We start from the raw sequence: 13,869 nt of genomic DNA on the forward strand, positions 1-13,869 counted from the left end.
TTTGTACTCTGGGACTTCTGCACTTTGTCCAGGGACCATCGTGGGTACCCACATACTCCTGCTTCACTCCTACTGCAAATGAGGCATGTGAAGAACAGCGCCTCTTCATAGCGTGATACTGTAAAATGTCAACCCACATTTTTCACCTTTCTGAAAAGTAGTTGCGTAGATTTAACAGCACAACAGTCACTCAGTCATCTCATCTTCAACTGCTTATCCAGGATCAGGTAGCCAGAAACAGCACAACAGCAAAACCAGAAAGTAGGACAAAAATAAAAATATATATAAAAAAAAAAAAAAAAAAGTCGCATTAAAATACAACTGCTTCAAACAGAAGAGGGTCACACTTAACAGAGTAAAAGCCACTTGCTGGAACACAAACTTTAGTTGACTTCCTGTTCCTTTTCCCATCTCCTTACATTTTAGAATATTTTTTAAACCTGGAAGTCAAATAATATGATTATACAGGACCATCTTACAACCCCAATTCCAGTGACATTGGGACATTGTGCAAAATATAAATAAAACAGAATACAATGATTTGCAAATCCTCTTCAACCTATATTCAAATGAATACACCACGAAGACAAGATATTTAATGTTCAAACTGATAAACTTTATTGTTTTTGTGCAAATATTTGCTCATTTTTAAATGGATGCCTGCAACACATTTCAAAAAAGCTGGGACAGTGGTATGTTTACCACGCACCTTATTCCATGTGACCCTCAACTTTAACAAGATTCCCAGTACCTGCACTGACCACACAGCCACACGGAACCACCTCCAAATTTTACTGTAGGTAGCAAGTGTTTTTCTTGGAATGCTGTGGGATGGAGTGGCTCATTCAGTTTTGGGATAAACTTCACTGCTGCCATCACATCTGCAAACCATACAAACAAGCAAAAAAGAAAGGGGAAAAAAACAACATATTGTTTACTAAAAAAGGCAAGTTTCTTATAATATCGCAATACTAAAAACATAAAATGTTTTCATTTGAACAAACCTTAGTGAAGAGGAAACAATTTAAAGGACCATATTGTGCAAAACCCAAATTTTGTCTAAAATTTACACTTAGATATGTTTCATGTCAAATATTCGTAAAGTCTGACAATGGATGCAGAAGTTGTCCTGCCGGAAACAAAGTGTAGGCTCAAAAACAGCTTGTTTTAGACTTCTGTGATATATGTCACAGACGTACATATCTGGAACACTGCTTGCTCTGTGGTCTGCTATCTGTGCCACACCCACATGTTCTGGGGGGATGAGGGGGGTACTGTCACGTTTCTGCCTTGGTAATGACACTTCGCATTTTATTTTAATATTCTGGCAGCTTTCTTCCTGCTATTTCTCCTCAACTGTTCTCCGTTACTCTCCAGGAAAATCAAAGTTAATGTTGACTCCGAATCTCAAAATGTAAGCATCTCATTTTTACCCCAGGACATCAAATATGGCCGTAGGGTATTGTAAAGACTTTGCATCCATCTATACTCGGCATAAGTCCAGTCCTATTACTGCCAGTCTTCAAATTCACAGGTAACATTCTTTGGACACAGACCTTAGACAAGTTCAAAGATAGCTAACCTTGACCTAGTTTAAGAGGTTAAAATGTCACATTGTTTCTTTTCTTTCTTTTTTTTTGACGGGTGGGGGTGACAGCCAATCAGAGTAGAGTGGAACTGTGATGTCAGTGGCTGGTCTAGCTCACCCTGCTCAGCGTGCCGCTCTCACTGTAGCAACAACATACAGAATGTGTCTCTTCTCAGATACAGTAGATCTCTTTCAGTGCAGCTTCTTGTTCTGACTTTATCATGAAGTTAACACCCAAGTCTTTCATCGCCAACTGTAAATGGTAAAACATTACAATCGTATCTTTCAGAACTCTTCCGCATCAAACTCCATCGTGTTATAATGTGCTTTAGTGATAACAGGCAAAGTTGCTCATAAACTTTATATCCAGGATATGGACAGTTGTTCGGCCAAAACAAAAGCATCCACTTTTAGCTTGCCGTAAACTAAGATAGTGGCGCACGTGAGTATGGGTCTAGCTGCAAACTCTTGTTTCATTTGTGTGTAAATAACTTCTTTGTCATATATTATGTAAAAACTAGAGAGAAATAAACACCCCTACAACTGAAACTGCTATTTTTGTAAGCTGCTAACACTTCTGGAGTGATTTATAAGACATTTTGTGGACATCACCGTGCACGCTAACTCAAAGCTAACTTCCACTCTTGTCGGAAAGCTCATATATGTGCACAGACACCATTAAAATGTAAATATTGGTTATGACTGACTGATTGAGGGGTTTTATTGACCATGTACAAATTGTACATAAGACAACAGCATTTTAATGATTTATGTAAACAACAGTAAATGTATAATTTATATATACACACACTTTGCACTGGGATACCAATTAAACAACTGCAAATGATAAGACGATGCTCATACAGCAGAGTGTCTTTTAGAATTACATTACGTTTAGAAAGTGGAAATTTTAAGTTTTGACATAGAATGTCCAAATTTTGATTACTTCACCACTATAAAGTATTTTCACCTTTTCTCATAATTGATAGAAAATGCAGGTTTTCACATTTTAATCAGTCCTTGGATTTCAGTGAAACTTGGCAGTCTAGCACACCATGTAAAGGTTCGCATGAAGGAAAATAAAGCCGGCTTGACATTATTAAGGGGAGATAACTGAAGCATTACAACTATCTGTCCATCCACCCATTTTCTTCTGCTTTATCTGGAATCGGGTCGTGGGGGCAGCAGCTCAAGCAAAGCCGCCCAGACCTACCGATCCACACACACCTCCCCCAGCTCCTCCGGGGGAACCCCAAGGCGTTCCCAAGCCAGCTGAGAGACGCAGTCCCTCCAGCGTGTCCTGGGTCTTCCTCGGGGCCTCCTCCCGATGGGACATGCCCGGAACACCTCCCCAGCGAGGTTTCCAGGGGGCATCCGGAAAAGATGCCCGAGCCACCTCAACTGACTCCTTTCGACGTGGAGGAGCAGCAGCTCGACTCCGAGCTCCTCCAGAGTGACCGAGCTCCTCACCCTATCTCTAAGGGAGCGCCCAGCCACCCTGCGAAAGAAACTCATGTCGGCCGCTTGTACTCGCGATCTCGTTCTTTCGGTCATGAGCCAAATCTCATGACCATAGGTGAGGATCGGAACGTAGATCGATCGGTAAATCGAGAGCTTTGCCCCCCTACTCAGCTCTCGCTTCACCACGACGGTCCGATACAGCAACCGCATCACTGCAGATGCTGCACCGATCCGTCTGTCGATCTCATGCTCCATCCGTCCCTCACTCGTGCAAGACCTCGAGATACTTAAAGGAGGAGTTTTAAAATTAGAACTACTGTACTATTAAAAGTTTATGCAAATCTGCCCAAAATGATGTTTCTTCAAAACTGGTTCATTAGCGGTTGTTATGGCAAACAAGTCCCTAAGGGTGCAAACGTAAGCTCCTCGTACAGGCAAAAATCAGACAAGAGACACCTGACAGATGAACAAGGGGCATAACACAAAAAGCCTCAAACTGAACTTTAACTCACAGTTCTTAAAAACATGTAAATTCACACATAGCTGAGCCACATTCACACACACCCACAATGTTCTTATTGTGCGCATCCTCATGGTCTTCAAAATCCCACACTGTAAGTCTCTCGAATTCCTCCGAAGTTCACACCTGTGCCAGCTACGGTGATTAAATCATTCACATGTAAAACAACAAATAAATAAAAACCAGATTCTACATGTAGTCTTTGATGAGATTCTTTATTTCACAACACTGACAAATTACTCATTAGCAAATATACAGATTTCAGACGTTTTAAAGACAAAGATAAAATTAAATAATAAAAAAATACTGTTCCTTTCTTGAATCACAACATAAAACTAATAAAAACTATATCCCTTTTACTCCTTGTTTTCATAATCATAGGAATGTGTTCTTTGGATTGCAAATTGTTTTTATATAACGTCAACTGACTAATAGATGACAGGCAGATAGAACAACAAAATTAGTAAACAAACTAATAATGAGTAACAGTGAAACCTGAAGAATGTTCCTGATTGTACTGTGCTCTTTGAACAGGTTTAATGAAGTTAATGTGTGTGGTGTAATGGAATCGTCCTGCAGCAGCACCCACAGGCGCATAGTGAGAGGGTGGAGTGAAAAGTGGACAAGCGGAGTCAGACACGGGTCTCAGATGGAATACAGTCGAAGCTGCTCCTCCATGTCTCTCTCAGACACTTCCCCAAACATCTCTTGGTTGTCTTTTAGCAGTTGGAAGATGGCGGCCAACTGTTCACGTTGTACCCTGGGAAAAGACGAATCACCGTCAATATCAAACATTAAAGAAAATCAGTTGCTGAAATATGCAGTTCCTTGCACACATGCCAGCGGGAATTACAAAAACGGAAAAAGAAGCAGGGAAAATTTTACATGATACTTTCATAAACAACAACACACATTGATAAACAACTTTACAATTTACACTAATTAAGAGAACAATAATCGATCACGGACTGTTTAGCCAAACACCAACAAAACATAAAGCACAAATGATTTTCCAAACTTAACACATAACTTTAATGTGACATCAGTCAAAGCTGTTTTTCCACTAGTCAGTGATGCGCCATAAACTAGAAGTCACTCAGAGAGCATGAACATTAACCCTCAAACGACCAAGCTATTTTAGCGACTAATATGACAAGTGGAGTTATTTATGACCCCACTGACTTTATATTGGAGTACTTCTATATAAATGATTGTTAGGGTTCTTCGTATTTATTTCACTCTCCAATATATTTGTCCATCATCCTTTTCATCCTCACTCTGTGCATCAAGAATCAGTCTCAATGCTTGTGCAGCTGTAAATGCTTAGAGTTGGCAAATTACAATACCACCTGAAGCTATAATGTTGAAAATCTCAGATCTTCCTGGGATCATAAGTGACCCTGCACAAGTTTGGATTACACTTGCAACACAGATCGGCCGATCCTCGCAAAATTCTATGAACAAATGCAGGACAGATAGATTGACAAATTCATGGTAGGAAACCTTTGTCCCATTAAAATGAGAAAAATGGTGCACAAAATGTATGCCCAGGGTGATAAATGACCCCATTTGGTCGATTCAGGGTTAAAAAGTGTCCAACTTTACAAAAAGATTTTTTTTAAAGCTTTTTATACACTTTGAGCTTCCCTCGTGTGGTTTTATTTACAAGTGAATCAAGACTGCGCATAAAACTTCAAACTGAAGTGGAAAAATTGGGTGGGACTTGGTGATGAGAAAGAAACCAGACACCGTTTTGACCGACTGAGTAGCTTAACTAATCAGACTGTCATAGGTCACTGCCTTTACGAGCTGGGCATGCATGACTTTGGTGCATTGTTATTTAGATGGTGGACTCAAGTGAGAAGTTTTCTGGCGAGCAAACATTCACCAAAGCTCCCTGAGGTGAAGCAGTTGAGCATCCCCTTCCTGCAAAACCTGCCCCTCCGTCTTCAGCCACCAGAATTCTTCCATATCCCATTCAGGCACAGACAGCCTGATTGGACAGACAACCTAAGCTACAGTTTGCCAGAAGGCACATGTGAGACTTGAGCCGAGAGTTGATCAGTTTTCTTGTATGAAAATTCTTCTCTATTCTACTCCATCATGAAATTGTAACTGGTGATGCAACAAGCAAAAGCTGCACTATCCCCCATTTGTCCAATCAGAATCACAGAAGCCTAGAACTCCTTCAGAGTTGTTATGAATGTCTTGGTGGCTTCTCTCACCAATTTCCTGACTGCATGGTCACAGCATTTGACAACTGCCTACCCCATACAGAACCAAACTGTTCTTATTTCTTCATGATTGATGTAAATGACATCCAAGACAGCCATGTCCATAAGTATTTGGACAGAGAATTTTTGTAATTTGGTCTTTGTACAACACCATAGTGGAGTTAAAATGAAACAAGATGTGCTTATAGTGTAGCCTATTATCTTTAAATTGCAGGGGTTTAACAAGAATATCTGAATTATTTAGGAATTACAGCCATTTATCTGCATAGTCCCTCCATGTTCTGATCCCACAAGCAATTACACACACTAAATATAAGGATTATTGTTAATACAAATCATCAATAATACAGCCAGTTTCCCTTAGAGGAGTCAGGCTATGGGAACGTGAACGCTCCCAAGTCACTGAATACGTGCTGGACTTCATTTACATTAATCATAAAAAAAAGGACAGTACTGTACTCTAAATCTGTTTGAAATACACAGTTCTCAAAAACTGAGTAAGAAGAAGATGCGAGGGAAGCCACCAAGGCAACTCTCAAGGAGTTATAGGATTCTTTGACTGCGGTTGGAGAAACTGTGATCGTAGCACCACCAATTCCTAAATGGTTAATACAATGTTTTTGTTAAACCCCATGAATTTAAAGGTGAAAGTTTAGAAGCACATCTTGATTGTTTCACTTCCATTCAGGCAATGTAAAGAGGCAAAACATAAAAAGTGTCAGTGTCCAACTACTTATGGATCTGGTTGTTATATAACAAGGTCCTCAGAGGATTAACTAACACTCTCCTGCAGCAGTGATAAGTAGAGACACAATCAACACCTTCAGAGATTTGAGGAACACCCGCTATGATCCCTGAGAGCTTCACTTAGGAGGTGCTAATACGGGAGTGGACAGCGGGAGGTTTGGGATCAGGTGAGACTGCACACAGTACGTTGTCCCTTCATGGTCACTTGAGGTTCAAGCCAGAATTGCTGGTGAAGTGGAGAGAAAAATAAAAGTTTTGCATAGTGGCCACAAAGCGACACTGTGGGGGGTGAACGGGTGAGAACAGCTCATACTTTACCATGTTTGTTCCACTCTCCCTGCCTGCCTGTCCCAGAGCCTCACACACATCTACAGTCTGTGTTGAAATGTATCCTGCAATGATAAGAGCCAGGTATGCAGATATATTTACGAAAAAAAAAAAAAAAAAAAAGACAAACCCAAGCCTCACTTCCTGTCTACTACTCCTCTGATCAGCTGATTTGATTTAATGGCAAACATCTCTGCCACCAAATACTTTGAGTGGTTTTTGGAAGTCATCTGTCATTCATCCTCAATCTGACACCTGGCAAAGACCCAATCTCGCCTTACTCAGTCTAGCCCAAAGCCGTTAGTAATACAGCAGCTACACATGGAAGCGCTGACAAGCCCATGTGAACACCACGTCAGTAAAACATCTAAAGTAATCTTGAAACCATAACAAGAAGTCTTATGTCTTTTCTGGAATACTGTTTTGCTTTGTTTTTGATCAAATGCCAACACATTTGTATTTTTCTTGCAGAGGGACTGAAAGAGAACTTGACACTGACCTCTGCTCCTCCTCCAGCTCGTCTTTGGACATCATCATTTGCAAATGGTGGGACCGCGTCTTCCCGGGGACATATTTCAGGGAACTGTGTGCATTTGATTCCATTTTATCTGGTAGAAAAGAAGCCGAAATTATACGTAAAAAAAAAAACCAAAACGCTATAGATATGAGAAAATGTGCTTTGGTGTTACTGGGTGAACTTGCTGTGATCAATGAAGTGTTGGTTCAAAGGATGTGGTGCTCACCGTTGCTTGCTGGGCTCTCTGCGGCTCCTTCGGTCTGAGGGTGAGAGAAAGCACACTTTAGGAGCTGCTGATCAGAGAGCCCAATGATTGACGTACAGCCCCTCCCTGACGGGGCTTCGGCTGATGTGTCCATGTCTAAGCTCGCCGCCCTAGAAGCAGGCCTGTGACTGGACAGTCTAGATGAGGATGGCAAATGTTCAACTGCTGTTGCCAGTTCTTCACTGTAAGCGTTGGGACGTGCGTCTGCCTGTCAGAGAATCAAGGGGTCAGAAGAGCAGCATTGTGGTCTTTCCTGCAACACTTATGCCACTAATGACTAAGGTCGCTTTTACATGATCTTGACTCCTTGTGTGTCAATTTCATCTCTCACCCCTGGGAGCTCACCTTTAGTCTAACCCTAACCCAAGCACGATTTCAGTACCAGTTAAAAGGACTAAACAACACTTACAATCTAGCTTCTCTATACCATATCATTCAAACATAAAAGCCCCAAAAGCCTAAAAAGGGCTCATTATCAACTCTTCATGTTGATTATATCTCTTTGATTTGCACCAAGCAGAGTTCTATGCTTAGCCCCAGACGTTAAGCCCCTTTCACACCGGGGCTGCTCCCGGTTACCCCCGGTTGCGCCGTGCGTCATTATGACGACGCCATGTGGAAGCAACTCAGGGCCAAAACGATGCAGCTCAGCGCCACAACAGCGCGAGGGTGCAAAGGAGGAAGCAAGTCGGGCGCCGAAAAATTAAACCTAGCACTTCCCTGCTACTAATGCCCATGTCAGACAGTGTCCATCTGCGAGCAGGGGAAAAAACAAACACACATGGATGAACTTGTTTACTTATGTGTACAGCCCCAGGGTAAGACGTTTCCATCACGTGCCATCCAAGAGAGACACATGTGGTGTATATCTGAAGGAGAGTGACGTGAAACAGCACATCTGTTTATTAAAGATGTTAATATAGGGTGCTTTCACACACACGGGTACCTTGTTTGGTCCGAACCTTTGGACTTTTCAGATTGGTCAGACCCAAAACAGAAGATGTGACCACTGTCTCATACCATGATCTGGACCAAAGGATCAAAATTTGGTGTGACAAGAAATTTTGTGTGCGTGTTCAAATGGAACAACACACCAAACTGACAAGCTGGAACCCGAAGCTCGTAAGCCAATCAATGCCAAGTATGGAGACATGCTGCGTATCTAGATGATGATGTCAGGACGCAAGTATATCATGAAAAGTTCTTTAGTTTGCCCGCAACGTTGCAGTGTGAAACCAAATGAACAATACTAACGCATACTGACATGAACCACAGCTCAGACTTTGTTACAAACTTGAGTGAAAATGCCCATATTGTTGAATTTGATATTTACTTTTGCCTTAAAAGTAATTATTTATTGTAGTCACCCCATGTACTGTAATTGTTTTTTTTTTAAATATGGGTTCAGGCACAGTTTCAGCACCAGCTTTTAAAATACCAGTATTACAAAAAAGCCAAACAATACCAACCTGACTTTTAATACATCCTTCTGTTCTGTACATCTTAGACCGACAGATGACAAGCAATTTTAAAAGGAGGGGGTGACTGTAGTGGGAACAGAGGAGTAACTGGTGAGCGTGTCTACCGTGAATGGTTACATGCCCCATAAGTCATGTAGGAGGCCCAATTATTAGAATTTTTCCCAAGGCCCCAGAGAGGTTCGAGCTGATCTAATCGCTTGGTTTGGATGGCCAGTAAAAAAATCTCTTCATTTCACTAACGTGGGCTCTAATGGTGCTACATTAAGAAGAAACAGTAAGTGGTACATAGGCCTTGAGGGATATTGGTTCCTGTCCAACACAGGCCACTTCCTCACTCAAGGCTGGAACCCATTTACAGCTGGTTGAACTCAGGAAAGTGTCTTGTCTGAGAACAAAGAGCATTTTATGAACCTTACTAGTTCAGAGATTACCAACATATTAAGTATACGGCAATAGCTCAGTTGGTAGAGCGAGCTGTCTTGTGACATGGGTCCCAACCAGTCAAAAGTCTGCATATTGCTGTTGCGTCCTTGGGCAAGACACTTTACCCATCTTGCCTTTGTATGAATTAGGTGGTGGTTGCGGGCTGTAGCCTCAGAATGGCAGCCACGCTTACATCAGTTTGCCGCAGGGCAGTTGTGGCTACATTAGTATCTTACCACCACCAACGTGTGTGAATGTGCGAGTGCATGAATAATAAACATTTTGCTTAAAAAGAAAAGAAAAAAAAAAAAAGACCGCTGACAGATTGGGGTGAGACAATTGGTATAAAGCCAATTATTTGTCCAAATGTGCACTGACTGAACCGGGTACTGACCTTTCAGACCAAACCAAGAGCTCCCTAACAGTATTATTGCAGTATCTCTTCCTGTGTTTCTTTGGGCATGATTCATTGTGCAGGTACTTCAGTGTAGAGTGGTTGGAGGCCAAGCGGACGCACGTTTCACCCGGCCATGGAAGATACAGTAGTGTTCAGAATAATAGTAGTGCTATGTGACTAAAAAGATTAATCCAGGTTTTGAATATATTTCTTATTGTTACATGGGAAACAAGGTACCAGTAGATTCAGTAGATTCTCACAAATCCAACAAGACCAAGCATTCATGATATGCACACTCTTAAAGCTATGAAATTGGGCTATTAGTAAAAAAAAAAAAAAAGGAGAAAAGGGGGTGTTCACAATAATAGTAGTGTGGCATTCAGTCAGTGAGTTTGTCAATTTTGTGGAACAAACAGGTGTGAATCAGGTGTCCCCTATTTAAGGATGAAGCCAGCACCCGTTGAACCATTTTCCCATGTGAAGTTCTGTTGTGTATTCTCAAAGTTGGCGCTAGGTCACTTCAGCAAAGTGACCAATCGGAAGGCGAGAATTCATACTTCCATGACTGACCCCTCGGTGTGTATGCCGTTTTACTGAAATCAGCCGGTTTTTTATTGTCTCTAACTTGATTCTAACAGCTGACAGCTATCATTGCCTGGAAGGATGAGATTTATACACCAAGCTGACCTAAAATAAACTGTTGTACATTAAATTGACTTTATTGATGAGTCTGACCCCTTTGAAAAGTGACCAAATTACATGTATTTGTATTGAGTTCAGCGATGTTTTCACCAAGAAACCTTGCTCCTCAAGGTTAATCCACCTGGATACCAACGTTGAGAATATATTGGACAACGGGAACAGCTGTTCCCCTAAAGCCTGGTTCACACAGCAAGATAATTTGGCCGATATCTGACCCGATCTTCCCCTTCTGACAATCTTAAGGAGGCCCCGACAATCACGATGACGCTAAAGATAATCTTATCAGATATTCCTTTTGTGTGTGGTGTGTTAAAAACGTTCTGATCTGCTCGGATATTCAACATGGCCCGATATTGCAGCATGTGTGGTGTCCTCTGACCACAAATAAGCACGTAGCCTGCTGAATGTGACGTGCAGCCAATCAGAAAGCAAGGTGACGGACACATGGAGCAGGAAAATAAAGCTGTTCTGACTTAACAGAAAGTCCAGTGGTTGCGTTGTCTCCACTCCTTTAACCCTCTGGGGCCAACGCCGTCGTATACGACGGCTAAGACCAAGCTTTACTAAATTATAAATAACTTTTGAATGATATGAGATAGAAACTTACTTTTTTTTTTTTTTTTGCTGAAATGTTAACTCCGCGGACTTTCGAACCAGCCATCGGCCATCTTTGTACTCCTCATAGAAGCTGTGTGATGACGTGCGCAATGTGAGTGTGCAGTCGGAATTGGTTCACGTTCACCGTCACATGGTTTTCCAAAATCCAATCGTAGGGCAGACGTGAAAGCCAAAGATCATTTTCAGGAGTGATGTGTTACTAGTTGGCCCGTTTGAATAGCCCCCTGGGTGCTCCAATGAGTACAGACTCAGTTTGCCCTGCGCCATTACGCACAGCGATCAGTGAAAGCAGGAGCACACAGAGAGCCTCTGATGACAATCTCACGTCACATGCTCAAACAAAGAGTGTTTAACTATCAGGATTGCTCCACTCATTTGCATGTGAATGTTACTGGATAACTCTGTTGCTTTCTCTGTGTAAAGCACTGTTTACCATATCAATGGACAACAAAACGCATAGACCATTTTGTATATATTGTTCAAAATATGCATTTGTGTTTATTGTTTGAACCTTTTTGTTGTACAGTCTTTCACACAAGACCTCAAATTACCTTTATCAAAAACATATATATTCTGAAAGCACAGGTTGTCCTGAAAAAAAGAGAAATAAAACTTGATTGTGGGATGCAGGGAGAGCTGTTAACAGCAATAATAAAACATTTACGCCAGGCGAGTGAACTGTCCAAAAAATGCCCTCAGACCCCAGAGGGTTAAAGAACGCCTTTTATTTTTCTTTTTGTATCATTTTTTTTTTCCCCTCTGTTGTAAATAGTCCACAAACTATCTCTGTCTGTTTACTCTGAAGTCACATTGAATCTCGAGAGATTTTGCGAGATTTCCGGTCTGACCTGGGAATGTTCGTGTGTGAAATCTGTTTGTGTGTGGTGGTGTTGTCACTGTGTGGCTGCACACCACACACTGTACAAACAACACTGTTAGATCTATGATTTTTTTTTTTATTTTCACGTGTGTGGTCTGTCGTGGGGGGGGTTTGGTCAATGACACCGGGTCAAGGCCACCCATGTGCATTCTCCATGTAGTGTGTTACATAAGAGGAAGCATCCAGCATAAAACTTGTGCCAAAATCAATATGCAAATCAATAATATCAATGCAAAGATTTTCTCTATCTCACACACTTCACAGTACTAAGCCAAAGCTTTCTTCTTTTTTTGGGGGGCGGCTCCTCCCCACCCTCTGCTTTCTACTAGAGGTGGGCAATACTGGGAATTTTGGTATTGATCCGATACCAAGTAAATACAGGCCCAGTATCGCCGATATCGATACAGATACATTTTCATATTTAAGCGTCATAGATCCAAAGGATCCAAAAGACTTAGGATAGAATTTTGCCAAACACTGTACGTGACAACAAAATACTTTATCACAATCAACATTTTTGTAAAAAAAAAAAAAAAAAAAAAAAATCACTCAAAACAACTTAAAATCTCCTGAGGTAGAGGGCTGACAAACCACAATACAAGGGTGCGCTGCTCTGTGTTGTGACACAGCGCAGCGCTGCTGTGTACAGAGAGTATACTTTGATGAATCTGCGTAAGCAGCAGTCACTGCGTGTGGGAGACAAAAAAAGCTTGAGTATCTATCTTTTTACACAAGGATCGTTCAATATCAATACAGCGTTGGTATCGATGTTAGGATCGATCCACCCACCTCTACTTTCTACACTCATGCAGTTTCCTCCCAACTGTAATATTTCTCCACAGCCCAATTTAATGCCTCCCAACTTCCAGTTTTTGAGCCAGTTAGAATGAAAGTTGTTTTTTATTTACCGACTGCACGGATTTGACGACGTCCCAGTGGTCGTGGGAGCTCCCGCTGAGTTCGCACCAGTCGTCCGCCTCCTCCTCCTTCTTCTTCTTACCGGGAACATGTCCGTTCTGCTGGGGCTCACTTTGACCTGTTCCTGTGTCTGGACGCTCCCCCGTGGGCCTGCTGAAGTCAGTGTTCGCAAAGTCGCCCGAAGACGACGACGACGAGCCGTTAAATAGCGACGTCGCCACGACGACGGCGAGAAGAGTGAAAATGATGGCAGACACCACAAAAGTCGCATCCATTTCTGCGGATTGAGGTGGTGGACTGTCACCTTCAAACAGCAGACATCCCGCGGACCGAACGAGCTGCTGCTCTCACGGGGACAAAGTACAGGCTCTCCTCTACGTGCGTGACGTCACATCCGCCGGTCAGTCAGGTGGGCTGGCACAGCACGCGCAACGTGGTACGTTAATTTAGCCGCTAATCTAATCAACCGTGAACAGACACATGGGAACGTTGCGTGACAGGGCCCCGTGTATTTACTGGAGTCAAGCCGAGATCATAGTGTCAGACACAGGACACGCCCCCAACCGGTCCATAAGTATTTGGGCAGCGGCGGTTTTAGTGTTTGTTTTTCTCTCTCTCTCTGCAAACCACCACAGCGGAGTTGAAATAAATTTCTGCTTACAGTGTAGATTTTGGGCTTGAACTCAAAGGATTTAACAAAGTCAAGTCTGGGAGCGGACTGCACCTCACAACATCCATGACACCACAGAACTGCAACAAGTTATGGATGACAACCAGCCCACCCCCTCATC

At 42.2% G+C, this 13,869-nt stretch overlaps 1 protein-coding gene across 2 annotated transcripts; it reads right to left on the minus strand.

The window, feature by feature from the left end:
- Positions 1–3,772: 3,772 nt before the first annotated feature.
- Positions 3,773–13,556, minus strand: LOC117530899 (matrix-remodeling-associated protein 7-like). Of its 2 annotated transcripts, none has more exons than XM_034193854.1 (4): positions 13,069–13,542; positions 7,621–7,867; positions 7,377–7,485; positions 3,773–4,329 (listed from the first exon to the last, which is right to left on the minus strand). In XM_034193854.1, exons 1-4 carry the CDS (start codon positions 13,351–13,353, stop codon positions 4,215–4,217), a joined length of 756 nt encoding a protein of 251 aa, XP_034049745.1. In that variant the 5' UTR covers positions 13,354–13,542; the 3' UTR covers positions 3,773–4,214. The 2 variants fall into 2 exon arrangements, with proteins under 2 accessions (XP_034049745.1, XP_034049746.1); XM_034193855.1 differs by lacking the exon at positions 3,773–4,329 and adding an exon at positions 6,877–6,942 and having other exon boundaries at positions 13,069–13,556.
- Positions 13,557–13,869: the final 313 nt, after the last annotated feature.

This window comes from Thalassophryne amazonica, chromosome 18, assembly GCF_902500255.1.
Source record: "Thalassophryne amazonica chromosome 18, fThaAma1.1, whole genome shotgun sequence".
Lineage (NCBI taxonomy): Eukaryota > Metazoa > Chordata > Actinopteri > Batrachoidiformes > Batrachoididae > Thalassophryne > Thalassophryne amazonica.

Coding starts and splice junctions, on each gene's coding strand:
- LOC117530899 (XM_034193854.1), bottom strand. CDS start 13,353: ATGGATGCGACTTTTGTGGTGTCTGCCATCATTTTCACTCTTCTCGCC. Junction 7,486..7,620: donor AGAGAGCCCAGCAAGCAACG/GTGAGCACCACA, acceptor CTTTTCTACCAG/ATAAAATGGAATCAAATGCA. Junction 4,330..7,376: donor GAGCTGGAGGAGGAGCAGAG/GTCAGTGTCAAG, acceptor GTCTTTTCCCAG/GGTACAACGTGAACAGTTGG.